The sequence below is a fragment of the Choloepus didactylus genome, chromosome 1, assembly GCF_015220235.1.
Source record: "Choloepus didactylus isolate mChoDid1 chromosome 1, mChoDid1.pri, whole genome shotgun sequence".
Lineage (NCBI taxonomy): Eukaryota > Metazoa > Chordata > Mammalia > Pilosa > Megalonychidae > Choloepus > Choloepus didactylus.
In genome coordinates, this window is record NC_051307.1 from 84,904,164 (window position 1) to 84,920,711 (window position 16,548).

A 16,548-nucleotide genomic window follows, 5' to 3' on the forward strand; every position below is an offset into this window, starting at 1 on the left:
TTTATGTTATTTAAATACATAATCTTGCCATAATACATCAACTCAAGTAATAACAATGTATTTATCATATCTTTTCTACAGAATACTTTTTAGACTTTCATATAAGAAATGATTCACTATTATTCTGCTCACTATTACTTGAAAATACATAAATCATTTCATGAAAAATACAGAATAATTTATGATTTCAGGAATTCCTATTTCTCATCCTCAAATCCTACAAATTAATGTCTTTTGGGGATTTGGGGACACCAGTACTTATAACACTTTTTTCCCATTTTCCAAATTTCTTGACTCATTTTTCTCAGGATTCAGAAAAAAATATAAATTACCCAAGAAATTCAGGAAGGAATTCCCACATGGTAACACTATGAGGCACTATGTTACACTTGTTACATGTATTATCTCATTTAGTCCTCACAGTAACTCTAAAATGTACAGGCACTTTGGTAGCTCTGTTTAAATAGGAGGAATCTGAAACATAGATGAAGAAGCGGTAGCATGCTGAAGACCCCATAGTTAGTAGGAGGTAGAACAGGATTCAAATCCAGGCTGTCTCCACAATACATGCTCTCAGCAGTGAACAATTTACTAGGAAGCTGGAAATGTGGCTCTGGAATTCAAGAGAAAGGAGATGTACACTTATATTTGTTTCTCTAATACTGAACACATATGTTTCTCTCTAATTCTGTTGGGCATTCTTACCAGTCTTTTGTGAAAAGTAGAAGCTCCAAATTTGGATTTGTATGTGGAGTCTAATTTTACTTTGGATGAATGGAACAGGAATTTCCAAGCCAAAAATGCTAATGTAATAACTGGTCTCAAACTGGTAAAAAAAAAAAAAAAAAAAAAAGCCCTAGGGTGTTGGCAGAAACAAAAAATATAACCCACAGCCTTATGACAACTATAAAAAAGTAATTTCAGGTGAAGTACTTAAATAAGGAAATGATAAACACGAATGCAGCCAGACAACAAATAAGAGGATTAGCACACAAAGAACATAATACTAAAATAATATGAAAGTGACTATAAAGTAAGGATGCTTAAAATTATTAAACAAAGAATAGTCACCACAAGAGTAGGATGTTGTGGAAAAAAAAACAAAAGAATTTTATAAAAATAAAAAATATTGTCCTAGAAATTTAAAAACTCAATATATAGGTTGAACAGGAGCTCAGACAGAGTGGGAAAGACTATTGGTGATCTGGAAGATAAAATCAACAACATGAATAACCAGAATTCTATACAGAGATAAAGAAATTTAAAAAATGAGCAAGGGATTAAGAAACATGGTATAAAGAACTGACAGGCTGAACCAAGAGCTAATAGGAAAGGATAAAGAGACATGGGAAAAGGCTATAATTCAAAGATACAAGGACTGAGAATTTTCCAGAATTGATACAAGACACAGTCTCTCAATTCATGATGCACAAGCAGCTCCTAGTAGGATGAATAAAAATTATTGCATGCCTTGATATTTTAGGAACCAAAGACCGCCAAGAATAACAACAAAAATCTGAAATATGAACAGACAGAAAAGGCAAATGCCTACAGAGAAATAATAAATAAACTAACATCAGATTTCTCAAGAGCAACAACAAAGGTCACTGGAAAATGGAGACACTATCTTCAAAGTATTAATCTAGAATTCTATACCCAACTAATCCATCTTTCAAGAGTATGGAGGAAAATAAGGACATTTTCAGGTAAACAAAACTGAAAGCATTCATAGACCATCAATATAATAACTACTGAAGGATGTGTACTTCAGTAATAAGGAAACTGTAGACAGAAAAAAATGAGAGCAAGAAAAGAAACAATGTTGAGCCAAGAAACTAGAAGACTTCGAGGTAAATCTGAATAAAAACTGACAATAAATATAATAATTATAAAAGCAACAACAATGGGTATGAGAAATAGGGGAGGAACTAAAAATAAGGTAGAGCAAATATACAAAAGCTGAAGAAATTAACCAGAATGCAACACAGAATGAAAAATAAATTAAAATATGAGGTAGAACTAGGAGTCATGCTGGATAGAATTAAAAGGTCCAATAAATGGCTTATAGCAGATAATAGAACTGTTGAAAGGAAACATTTAGGCAAACTAAATATGGACAATGAGAGCAATTAAAGCTTTCTGTGGTCTTATTGTTTGGGTAGAGGATAGAAATATTTTTACTCTAAACAATATTAAATCAAGGACATACATAAAATTTTTGAATAAAAAATTTTATTCAAGAGAAGAGAAATAAAAGTGTAACTTCAAAAGTAGAGGAGAAAAAAAGATAATAAAGAACAATCAATCAGAAGGGGATGGGGAAACAGGAAGTACAGAGAAAACTTAGAAAGGAAAAAACATAAAATATAAATTAATCCAAATATATCCATAATCATAATTAATGTAAAATGATTCAATTAATAAACAGTCAGAGAGAGACTTTCAGATTACAGATTGAAAACCAAACAAGATCTAGATATATGCTGCTTATAAGCAAAACACCTAAAACATAAAGCATGGAAAGCTGAAAGCAATGAACCATAAAATAAAAACATACCAACAAGAAATTTAAGAGAGCTATTATAGAAATTTTAATAACAGATAAAATAACACAAAAAATCATATTAAGCATAGAGAACCAGTAAGATATAACAAACCTATAAGCATCTAATGACATAGGCAAGAAATAGGTACAGAAAAATTGGCATAATTGGAAGAACAAATTGACACAATTCCACTGTGTAATCTTAAACACATTTCTCTCAGAACACAGGAGCTGAAACAGACAAAATATTGATAAAGATACAGAATATGGGAATAATACAATCGACAAGCTTCATACAAGACACATGTATAAAGCCTAGCACCTCCAACTGGAAGTAATATCTCTTAACTATTGTCTGCCTTGCTCACGCCCCTCTAAACACACTGGCCTCTTTGTTCGTTGTTAATCACACCAGGCACATTCCTATCTCAAGGCCTACATATAGCTGATCCTTCTGCCTGGAATGCTTTCCCCTACAGACGCCCAAATTTACCTAGCTCATTCTTTCTTCATCTTTAAATATTTGCTAGAATATCACATTTAAAAGGCTTAGCATAACCACCTTATTTATAATTGCAGCTTCTCATCTCCCACCTATTCCATTTTACGTTGTGTGATGGTTAGATTCATGTGTCAACTTGGCCAGGTGATGGTACCCAGTTGTCTGGTCAAGTAAGCATTGGCCTAATCGCTACTATGAGGACATTTTATGGACTTAAATCATCAGAAAATTGATTGCATCTCTGGCTGATTACATCTACAATCAACTAAGGGGAGTGTCTTCCATAAAGAGAGACATTAAATACAATCAGTTAAAGGCTTTAAAAGGAGAAGTGATGACTTCACCCGTCAGAAGAGAGAATTCTCATCTCTACTTCAATTAGCCAGCCTCCTCTAAGGAATTCATTGAAAACCTTCGTCAGAGTTACCAATTTGCAGCCTGCCCTATGGAATTTGGACTCGTGCATTCTCCACAGTTGCGTGAAACACTTTTATAAAATCTGATATTTACAGATACCTCTTGTTGGTTCTGTTGCCCTAGACAACCCTGACTAATACATCTTGTTTTGTTTTTCCCATAGCACTTATCACCTTGTAAAAAACTATGAAATTTACTGATTCATTTTGTTACTGTCGATCTTCACCCGTTAGAATGTAAACTCTACAACAGGAAGGATTACTGTCCATGTATCTCTAGCACCCAGAAAAGAGCCTGGCTCCTACGTAGGTATTTGACAAATATTTGTTGAATGAATTAATGAACGAGTAACATAAATTAAGGAAAGTATACAAAAGGATCGATAAAATCAAAAGTTGACTTTATCAATAATAATAAAAAAACACAAAAAGGTAGTCACAAATAAACAGTATTAGGAATGAAAAGGAGAGCATAAATACAGAGGTTTTAAAAATCATCAGAGAATAATAATATTGATCATATAAATACTAATATTTATTAAATACATATGCATGCCAGATGCTATTCAAAATGCTCTCCATGTTTTCATCTTTATTCCAAGTCTGTGAGACAGTTACTATCATTGTCTCCACTTTACATACAAGACAACAAAGGTACAAGGTCACGTAGCCAGTAATTCATGGGTTCAAAAGAGGTCCTCTGACTACATAACCTGCACTATTATATAAACCATTATTTTTTCATATAGAGAATACTATGAACAACTTGATGTCAATATATCTAAACCTGGACCAAAGAGACATCTTATAGAAAAATACAGAAGACACACAAAACCTAGATAACTTATTACAGAAATTGAATCACTAGTCAAAAAGTTACTAACAAAACATAACAGCAAGGCCAACCTTTTATAGGTAAATTCTACCAAATCATCAAAGAGATGATTCTCATCCTTTTCATACTGTTACAGAGATTAGAATAAGAGGGAAGGGTGTCCCACTAGTATTATGAGGCCATTATATAATCTGATATTAAAACTGAACAAACACAGTAAGAGACAGAAAAAACCATAGGCTATTATTACATATGACCACAGATGAAAAATTATTTTATGATATTAGCAAAATGAATGGGGCAAATTATCAAACAAAACAAAACAAAACAACCACAATCAAATACTCCATAAATGCAAGGATGTTTTAAATTCTATTAATGTAAATCACCATACTAACAAATTAAAGAAGAAAAATACTATTCAAAATAGATTTGGAATAGATATGATAAAATTTAAGACCAAAAAATTCTTAGCAAACAAGAAATAGGAGCTTCTTTTGTCTGAAAAATAGCATATACTAAACCCCCACAGGAAACATCATACTTAAATGATGAAATGCCAGAAGTATTTCCTTTTAAATCACAGTCAAAACAGGAATGTCTGCTACTATTGCTTTTATTCAACAATTGTAAAGGTCCTGACTACTGCAATAGCCATGAAAAAGATTTAAGGGATTTAAATATTGAAAAAAAAAAAAAAGGAAATGAATATAGAAGAGAAAACTGACTATTGGGGATTGAATCATGGCCCCTAACAAGACATATTTCAGTCCTAACCCCAGGTCCTGTGGGTATGAACTCGTTTGTAAATGAGATCTTTGAAGATCCTACTAAGATGAGGACAAGTGAAATCTGTGTGAGCCTTAATCCAATGACTGGAATCCTTATAAGCACAGGAAATGTGGACATAGAAACAGACGAATGAGCAGAAACAGAAGCCGTAGAGGAGAATAAAAGAGGCAGATCAACATGTGACAGAGGCAGAGATTGCCAGCAAGCCACCACCAGAATGCTACAGACTTCAGAGAAAGTAAGGCCTGCTGATATCCTGATATTGGACTTCTAAGGCAAACTAAGACATTATCTCTGTAGAAAATCCAAGCTCAATAGCCAAACTAACAGAAGAAATGTGAGAGTTCCACATGTTTCATGGATATAAGAATATATAAAAATAATAGCATTGCTAAAACACCAACAAAAAGCAATTAAAAACGTAATTTTAAAAGGGATTTTATTTACAATAACAATGTAAGTTCTAAGGTACCTAAGCAAAAAATATTTCACACGATATACACAACTTCATGCAAAAATTATAAATTCTTTACTGAAGGGGATCAAGAAAGATCTAAATAAATAAAAATATAAACTATACTCATGAATTATAAAAATAATAAAATAAAAATGGCAAATCTCCTCAAATTAAGCTATAAACTCAATGCAATTTCAATCAAAATTCTATGTGGATTGTTCAAAGAACTTTGCTAGCTACTACTAAAATTTATATTGTATCAGTAGTTTCTCCAGGAAGCAGACTATGAGAATAAATTCAGAGCATAAAGGAGGAGCAACATCTCTGAAGGCAAAGGGAAGAAAAGTAGGGCTGGGCAAGGGAGTCTCATCAGACTACAAGCAGACCTGACAAGGACAGTGCCAGTCCATCAGGGAATTAGAGTAGATTTCCTGAGAGCCCTGCACTGAACAGAAATGGCTAACCCCTGTACTGCTACCTTGCTTCGTCATTGCTGAAAGCCACCCCGGGTGTCCCATGGCTACCGACCACTCACACAGTCATTAGATTAGGGTTGCCCCAGGACGAGTATGACCTCACCTACTACTGCCTTGTTCAGGTATTGATTGGGGTGAGATCCTGAGAAGTGTTTTCTCAGCTTGAAAGCTCAGGTATCGACAGAAGGAGCTAACAGCTAAAGGTTATCCACCAACCACATTCCTGGAGCTGGATAGCAGATCTTTCTTGAATGAGGAACTGAGGGGTAGATATGCTGCACATTCAGAAGAGCAAAAAACCACAAATAGTCAAAGTAATCCTGAAGAAGAATAAGGATGGGGGTAAGTCCCTCTACTAGATATCAAGATTTATTTTAAAGCTCTGGTAATTAAGGCAATATGGTATTAGAAGAATAAATAGCTAAACCAGTGGTTCTCAACCAAGGGCAGGAACCCCTTAACTGGGGTGGGGGAGGGGGCTATTAGTATCTCGTGGGCAGAGGCCAGGGAAGCTGCTAAACATCCTATAATGCACAGAATAGCCCCCACAACAAATAATTATCTGGCCTAAAATGTCAGTAATGCCGAAGTTGAAAAACCCTGCTCTAGATTAAGAAAGCAAACTTTATCCTTTACATATTACCAAGGGGGTTTAGGATCCCAACAGAAGAAAGTTATCAAAAATAGCCTTTAACTACTATTTAGTAAACATCACTTATATTTGAATTACTTTATTAAATGGTCACTATACATTTTAATTTAAAATTTGAAGTATGTGATCTTTAAAACACAGAGAAATTGAGTCTAACAAAAATTCTCATATATAATATACATCTGGGTTTTGTGTCTGAGTTCTCTATATTTTTCCATTGCTCCGAGTTTCTCAACATCAGCAATATTGCATTGTAGGATGTTTAGCAGCATCTCTGGCCCCACCCACTTGATGCCTGTAGCACCCTCCTCCATGTTGTGGCAACCAAAACTGTCTCCAGACATCACCAAATGAAATTGCCCCCAGTTGAGAACTACTAATGCATAGGTTGGTGAACTGTGCCTCAGGCTTTATGTTTCCACTTACTGGAACCTGGGCCAGTGGTACAGGCCTTACAAATACTGTCCAAATTGTCAGATTTTGCTTCAAATAACATCAGCCTTAAATATAGTTTTTTGATGTACCCTAGAACTCAAAAGTGCTATTTACCAAGAGTACAATACTAAATCCTCTTTATTATTTCTCTGTATGAAAATGAAGGGGTACGTCATAGAGCGCAGGTAATAAATTCAATAGACTCTTGAGTATCCACATATGAATTACATGAGGACGACTGCTGGGTAACTTTTATTTTGGTATAGTTTAAATTACAGGAAAGTTGCAAAAATACTACAAGGACCTCTATATACCTTCTTTTCAGATTCTACAACTGTTCACATTTTGCCCATTTGCTTTACCATTTTCTCACTAAATAAAGAACTTTTTTCTGAACCATTTAAGATTGAGTTGAAGACATCATGCCTCTTTACCACTAAATACTTAGTAATTTTTCCTAACAAGGACACTGCTTACATAATACAGTACAATTATCAAAGTCAAGTAATTTAACATTGAGCCAATAGAATTATCTAATCTGCAGTCTCCCTTCAAATTTTATCACTTTTCCCAGAAATGATCTTTATAGCTATTTTTTCTCCATTCTAGATTCTGATATAAGATTCCACATTGTATTTATGTGTCTTGACTCATTAGTCTCTTTTAATATGGAACAGTTCCTCAGCCTGTCTTTGTCACTTGTAGAGTACATGAAGACTGTCCCTCCATTCAGGTTTGTTTGATGTTTCCTCATGATGAGATTCAGGTTATGTGTTTTTTTTGCAGGAATACCACAGAAATGATGGTGTGTCCTTCTTGGTACATATATTAGGATATGATCTTGGTTTGTCACAATACTGGACATGTTCACTTTGATCATCTGGTTAAAGTGGTAACCATCAGGTTTCTCTACTATAAAGTTACTATTTTTACTTTGTAAATATTAAGCAATTTGTGGGACATACTTTGAAACCATGCAAATGTACCGTACTCACTGAACTTTCACCCACTCTTCTGACTTCGGTGATAATTTTCTAACTCCATCATTCCCTCTATATATAGGGTTAGCATTCTACTATAACAAAATGCTGTCCCTTCTTCCCCATTTATTAATGTATATCAGTATATAGATTCAAGGATACTCATTTTATTTAATGGGTTACATATATATTTTTTAATGTTCAAATTGTTCCAGATTTTGCCAGAGAGAGCTCCTTAAAGCTATCCCCGATACACAAGGGCAATTTTTAATCCCCAAATATTTTGCCCCTGTCACCATTCAGAATTCTGGGTTGTCCTCCCCTGATGCCAAATGTTATTTTCTCAGAGAACCCATCCTGAGTTTATATTTAATAGCTGTGAACATAATAAGGAAAGTAAATCTTCTGAAAGAATCAACCTAAATTATTTTGTGATTATATGCTATTTTGAGATCTACTTTATTAATGTTTATATCAAGTGGTGAATTTAAATTTAAAAATCTGACTAATGTGCATTATTATGATAGGTGAGGTAAATTAATTCTGAAGTAATTCTGAAACCAATCAAAAAGTGTTTACATTGTTGGCATATGACTTCACTCAAGTACTAAAGAATATTCAGATTGCAAAGAGGATACCAAGAAGTTTGACTGATATATGCTTATCCAGAAACAAACAGGGATGGAAGGCTCTTTCCATACTTACCAACTTACACACAACCACCAACTTACACACAACTACTTTCAAAAGTTTATTTGTAATTCCAAACTCAGTCCAATATTCCACAGAAATGTTATAATATAAATCATGGAATATTAATACAGCTAGAGGACCTTGAAGATAATATTGTTTAATTCCATTATTTTACAAAGAGACAACACAGGTCCAGAACAGTGAACTTTCTCAGAGATAGTAACAGGAAAAGTTAGAATTTGAATATGGTTTTTGGGATTTCAAGATAAGAGCTATTTTAAGCATGCCACTTACAATGGTGAGATTAACAAGTTAGCCACAAAAAAAGCTCTTGAGCTTACAGTGTGGCTGAAACACTTAGCAAATGAACGACCACCAGGAAACAATAATATTGCGGTAATCATTATTAAAGTAAACCAAAAGTAGTTATCTTGAAAAGAAATTTTATTTAAATAATGAATTTGGGCTAGGTTAATTAAAATAAAATCCACGGAACTGCATGACACAAATAGTGAACCCTAAGTTAAACCATAGACTAGAGTTATAGTTAACAGTACAATTATAAAAATGTGCTTTTATCAATTGTCACAAATATACCACACCAATGCAAAGTGTTGATAATAGAGTGGTAAATGGGAATCCTGTTTTATGCAAGATTGTTCTGTAAACCCACAACTTCTCTAATAAGACAAAAAAATAAATGAAGGAAAAAAAAAGACAATGGGAAGGTACATTAATATTTCTGTTGAATTCTTAGAGGAAATCTAAAGGCATGTTAGAGGCCAGTGGCCCTAGTTCTTTAGTAAGTCTAACTTTACCATATAACTACAGACTTTCCTTTTCCAAGACAGACATGTACCATCAACAAGATTCAAAATTATCAAGCATAACCCAGTTGTTTAGAATCTTTGCATTAACTTCCAACTCTTTATATTTCAGATTTGTAAATCTGTCCTGAGAAAGACACGAGAAACATTTTCTGTATCAGAGATGATGCAACACTCAAGGCTGCTAAATATTTTCTTGAAATAGAACATTTTATATGTAATTCTGTAATTTCCTCTCATTTTACTTCATAAAGTCTGTCAATTTTTCAAGGATGTTTCCTTAATATAAAATTTAAATAGTCAGATTATATGTAGAAAACCGTCAATGATACTCATGTCTCCTCCATCTTTACCTGTCTGATGTGATCAATTCCTGGATCTCCGGTGATCTGAGGCCTTTTCCTGTTCTCTTTCCCATCTTCCTCCTCTAATTAGACTTGAGGCTGAAAACAGGAGGATTAACCCTCTCATAACCATGCTGATGTTTCTCACACTAAAATAGGCATTGTACCTCAAGTAGGAAGTGGATTCTCAGTAATGAATTTCAAAGATTGTCTTACAAGAAGCCACCATTTAGCTATTTAAAATCTTCACCTTAACAGGTTAGAACTTCCATACAGTTATCCTGGAAGAGACATTTCATAAAGGCAGCACAGGAGAAAGAAAATGTTTTATTATCCCTAAAGTTGAACACACAAAATGATCCAGATAGCATATTCAGAAATTACTAATACACTATTGTTTTTCAAATCTATTACTTTGTAAATAATAGAATCAGAATTTTCCATGATAACTAATTAAATGGTTAAAGCAATGTCATACATACCCTGAGTGGCTGTTGGAGGTAGTTTGAGGGTATTGTCTAACTTCTCCCAGAGATAAGTTGGTCGAGGAATACCTTCCTCTGAGCTACAGAGCAGGATGACATCACTACCAATATCTTGGGATCCTTGGATTTGGCAGTGTGGGGCAGAAGGGGGAACTATAACAGGAAGAATAAACAATAAAGTATGCATTTACTATGATCCAAGTGATAGCAGAAGAGACATGAACATTCCATACACTGGTATAACATTGTTTTTAGAACACATACCAGGAGACTCTCATGGGTGAAGCCCAAGGACAGTCACCTACTAATACAGAGGCTTGGGCATAGGTGCAGAGCCTACAACTTCAGCTGGCAGGGAGCAAATATGTAAAAAGAGTCTACCCTTTGACTATCTTTCCAAGGTATCTTATGGTCTTGGTTTCACTCTGCTTCAAATAAAGAATTTGCAAGTTCCTTCATGTCAACATATTGCCTTTAAAAACATTACTGAAAGAGGCCATTTTTGGAGAATATATTTCAAGGAATAGCAACCACTCACCTTGCCAGCTACTTTCTTGCTAAAACTGACTTAACAAGATACCTTGTTACTTTACCAACAAAAATCAGACAGGCCCACTTTATATCAAATTCCGTTTCATGATGGGGGAAGCTAGAGTGAGGTTCCAGTGTATCTACTAGTTGGTAGTAATGCAACGGACATTTTACAATCATTAAGACAAAAAAAGCTCCAAGGGACATGAAATTAAAAATTAGAAAAAAAAGAATACTAAAGGAAGAAGGTGATAATTTATAGCAAAAGCAACAAATAAAAATATAAATTAATCCCAATGCTTGATGTCTTCTACTGGGCAATGTAGACAGTACAATTTAAGCCCAATTGATGACATATTTGTAGTGCTAGTGATTTTTCAATAAATGTGTCCACCCTTTCAAAAATGAATGAATGAATGAGAGAAGAATGCAGGGTGTATAGTGGAACAGGAAAGAGAGTGGCTGAGGGGAGATAAAATAATGAAAGGGTGTGGGTAGGAAAAGTAAAAATCTTCAGAGAATCTTAACTGCTTTGATGGAGTAAAACCAATCTCAATTTACTGCCTCTGACATTGCCACTGCAATGTTATGAAGGAAAAACCCAAAATAATTCTTTGGAATTAGCATTAACTGTAAGATACATGAAGAGCTTTTTTTCTTCCTTTAAAAAAAATGAAAAAAATAAAGAAACTTGGAAAATGTAGGAAGCCAGTTACCTAATTTATAGGTATAAGCACTAGAATAAAATTTATTAATCCCATTAGTACTCTGCACTCAGTCCTCAGAGTACTTTTAAATCTGTACAATTTTTAATATATAAAAATTAGTAAGATTTTGAGAATAGAAATCTCCTATATAATTCTTAATTTTCATATTTTGTTTGAAGACTGGAGAACAAGGCACCAAGGCTATAGCATATTCTCACCCAAAGAGGGAAAAAGGCAAGAATCCTCAACACTGGTATTCCCAAGTGAACTCAATAATGGAAGGGAAAAGAAGAGCATGGTGAGTTTGACAGGGAATCAGTGAGTAGATTCTGACACCTGAGTACAATGGTGGAGAATCAGGAGAAAAAGTGAGAGGCCACTTTTGATTGGCATTTTATTTCACCTTTCTCCATCTTCAGAAAAATGCACTTCAGAAGTAGGCTTTAGAGAGTCACCTGAAATGGAGAAAGAGGTTGGGAGCATTATGTGTAAGAAGCATAGAGTAGCAAAGTAGAGATGGGACTGAGAGGAGAGGAGACAGGAAAAAGACACCATCAAACTGAGACTGTAGAAAGAAGAGCAGAAGTGAACATGCTTGAAAGCAGATTCATAAGTAAAACCCAAAATGCCTGCAAAATTTCCTGTCACTCACCTAACACTGTAAGACCAGTGACCCCAATGTTCCTGCCCCCTCTGTCAGGAAGGTTGTTGACCAAACACTGGTAGGTGCCTGTGTCTGATAGCTGAGTGTTATTAATGAAGATGGAGACATTGGTGGCTGGCATGGTGCCTGTAAATCCTACCCTACCATGGAACCGGGGGGCACCGTCAAACATCTGTCCACCCTGATACAGAATGACCTGCAAAAGAAAGCAAAATAAATAAATTGGTCACTGCATCTCCTCCTGGACACATAGCACTGACTATCTGGTAGATGGCAGACTGCCTGTTGGAAAATTTTATTTCTAACTGTACAGCTGTCATCAACTCTATAGCATCTGTCTATAGGTATCTCAAGATGCTAAATTCTCACATACCAAATTGGAATAACATCGTTTCCTTACCTAACTCTTCAGAATATAGAAAATGCCTTTAATTCTGCTCTGCCATCAGCCCATAAATAATTTTATCAGATCAGAAAATGAATTCCTAAGTAAATAAAGTTAAAAAAAAAATCAGCAGTGCCATTCCCATGCCTACTAGGTCACAAAATGATAGATTACAGTACAGACTGAAAATAAACAAGTCTCATACAAGAGAATAATAGTTGCAAGTCCATGATTGCTGCTCTTATATCAATCTCTATTATTAAAGTTAACTATTCAAAGAAAAGGACTCAAAAGGATGTAGCAACAAGCCATTTGGCCTGAGAGTAAGGGATCTATTCAAGCTCTACCTGGAAGTGTTTTGGTAACTGTGGTCAAGTTCTTTCTTTGCCTGTGCCTCTACCACCAACTCCTAAAATGATGGGGTAAAACAAAATGATTCCAAAGGTTCATTCTAACTACAAAAATTCCATGGTTTAATGAAACAAAAGAAACGTCTAAAAAATACATATGCTTAAATTTCATACCAGAAAATTTAGCTTATCAGGTGTTTTTATGTAGTAATAAGTTTATTGAAGCGGAAAAACTTCATAAAAGAAATGCATTACTTAAGGGAATAAAGGGGTAGTCATGACCACAATTCTTTAATTTTCTCAGCATTATTTTCTGTAGTGGGTATTACAAACCATGGGTCTGTTTCTTGAAATTGATACAGCTTATTGGGTAGTAGCTTCCATTTTCACATACACTTTTTCTTGCAACCACCCTCATCTATTTGAGACTCACTGAGGCTAGCCAGTATGCCTGGCTGTGTTTATTTTTTAATACATGTGAAATTAGTCAAATAAAAGCAAATACTACTATTTAATATTATTTCCTTACAATTATCACTATTTTTAAAAAAGCACTCTCTCATCTATCTACCTGTGTCAATACCAATCCCTTCCTGTCAAAATGTTTTTTTAGCCTTGGTATTTCCTGTCAGTAATGTCTTTCAATAAAATTCTAGGTTCCTATACAAAAGGGTCCCTTTAATATTTGTTAATTCATAAAAAAAGTCTTCTAAAAAGGGGATCACCTTTTCTAACAGTTGCATGGGCTAGCACTTAAAACAGCATAGGCATGATACAAATTTCACCTATTCCAGAAATCAAATATGTACTCAGCATGTTTTTCTACCCACCTCTTTTTAAAAAAGATTAAGATTTTAAAGGCAGCACAGGATAAATGTGTAGTTCATAGAACAGAAGTACCTGTTCAGGTTGGTTAGCATTGGAGAGTGGAATGACCATCCAAATGACATTGAGGTTAACGAGGGCAGCACTAGTGGTGAAGGTACAGGGCAGTACTGCTGTCTGACTCCGGGCCACTTGGATACTCCCAGGACTCTCTGAGACTTCCAGGGAAGCTGCGACACCTACAGAAAAAGGAACAGGGAGGTTGTGTGCTCACCCTTTCCTGACAGCTCAAGCCCCCTCAGAAAAGGTTTGTGTGTTTTACATTATTGATAATGTGAACATACTGACATGACAGTCTAACAAAGCAACTACTTACCATCATTGAATTAAAGCAATAAAAATGGTTCATTCATTTACCTCCTAGAAACTACAGTTGAAAAATATTAGAGGCTACCCTATTTTGTAAAACGATCTGGTATTTGGACAGATTTATATACAACATGGGAGAAGTCAACTGATAGGGTTTGAGCAAAACTTGCAATGGTGATGTGAGATAAGAAATAAAATGTAAATTTTTAAAGCATCTTTTACAATAGTACATTCCAAAATTAAATGTTTATATATAAATCTAACAAAATATGTACAGGATCTATATACTGAAAACTATAAAATATGGATGAAGAAATCAAACAATTCTAGATAAATGGAGAGATACACAATATTCATGAACTGGAATATTCAATATTGCTAAGATGCCAGTTCTCCCCAAATTGATCTACAGATTCAGAGTAATCCCAATCAAGATCCCAGCAGGCTTTTGGTAGATATCAACAAATTAATTCTAAAATTTATATGAAAAGGCAAAGAACTAGAATAGCTAAGAGAATATTGAAAAAAAAGAATAAATTAGAAAGTACATAGTATCTTATTTGAAAATTCATTGTAAAGCATAGTAATCAAGACAGTATAAGATTTGCATAAGGATAGATACATACATAAAAGGTATAAGATTGCCAGTTCTGAAATAAACCCCCTTATATATATGGTCAACTGCTTTTCAACAAATGTCCAAGACAAATGCGAACAGAACAGTCTTCAGCAAATGCTGCTGGGACAACCTGATATTCATACGCGAGAAAATATACTTGAACCATTACCTCACATGCCATATGAATAAATCAACTCAAAATGTACCACAGACCTAAATATAAAAGTCAAAACTATAAAACATCTAGAAGTAAACATAGGAGAAAATTTCTGTGACTTTGGGGTAAAGAGGTCTCAGATACATCATTAAAACCATGAATCATAAAAGAAAATAAATTAATAAATTGAACTTAATTAAAATTTTTTTAAAAAAAGCTTGTGCTTTAAAATAAAATTAAAAAGCCAAGGCATGGACAGGGAGAAAATATTTGCAAATCATATATCTGATAAAGGGCTTGTATCCAGAATATAAAAAGAACTAATACAACACAATAATAAAAAGACAAACAACCTAATTTTTAAACAGACAAAAGATCTGAAATAGACATTTCACCAAAGAATACATACAATTGGCTAAAAACCACATGGAAAGATGTTCAACAGCATTCTTCATTAGGGAAATGCATATTAAAGCCATAAAAAGATACCACTATACCTCAACTTCAATGGTTATAATTAAGACAATGCACCAAGGTGCTGGTGAGGATGTGGAGAAACAAATCCTTATGCATTGTTGGTGGGAATGTAAAATGGTACAGCCACTATGGAAAATAGTTTTCACAATTTCTTAAAACGTTAAACATAAATTTACCATACAACCCAGCAATTCCATTCCCAGTAAAAATACCCAAATAAAACAAAAATATATATTCACACAAAGGCTCACATGAATATGACAGAATATCATATCATGCCCTATACATGAAACAATGTAACTATCCATCAACTAGAGGATGGATAAACAAAATATGGTATAACCACACAATGGAATACTATTGAGAAATAAAAAAAAAAAAAAAACAACAGTAAACTACAGATATATGCTACAACATGAATGGACCTCTCAAAAACATTTTGCTAAATGAAAGAAGCCAGATGGAAAACACGACGTACTATATGATTCCATTCAGAGGAAATATCCAGAATAGGCAAATTTGGAGAGACAGAAAGCAGATCAGTGGTCGCCTGGGAGTGGGGAGGAGGAAGTGAGGATTAATGTAAATAGGCTCAAGGAAACTTTTTTAAGGTGGTGGAAAAGTTCTAAAGTTGGATTGCTATGATGATTGTACAACTCTATAAATTTACTAAAAATACTTTAAAAGGGTGAATTCTGTAGAATATAAATTATACCTCAATAATGCTGTTAAAATTCAAAAACAGGAAACAGTGAGTCACAGACAGTCAAATCCTGGCAAGTCAAAACCAACTGTTATCTCTTCTGAAAAAAACACCTGCCCCCCACCCCCGCCCCGCAGGTTATGGAACAGTATAAGGGTAACAGGAGATTAAAATAGGTCAGGGGGCCCTACAAAGAAGTTATTCTAAATCATGAAAAATACATTAAGTCCATGGCAGTATCTCAAAATGTTTTATTTTGAAGTGGTACTATCTCAATTCTCCCCTCAAAAAGTAACACTATAACATACTGTTATGGTTACAA

At 34.3% G+C, this 16,548-nt stretch overlaps 1 protein-coding gene across 2 annotated transcripts in view; it reads right to left on the reverse strand.

Annotated features, from left to right (window-relative positions):
- Window positions 1-16,548, reverse strand: part of IGSF11 (immunoglobulin superfamily member 11) — a 190,593-nt gene that overhangs the window by 24,410 nt on the left and 149,635 nt on the right. For both annotated transcript variants that reach the window (XM_037835961.1, XM_037835951.1), the window contains exons 2-4: window positions 13,977-14,140; window positions 12,330-12,537; window positions 10,437-10,592 (exon numbers count right to left, since the gene is read on the reverse strand). In XM_037835961.1, the coding sequence (XP_037691889.1) occupies window positions 10,437-10,592; window positions 12,330-12,537; window positions 13,977-14,140 (528 nt within the window). The remainder of the gene's footprint in view (window positions 1-10,436; window positions 10,593-12,329; window positions 12,538-13,976; window positions 14,141-16,548) is intronic.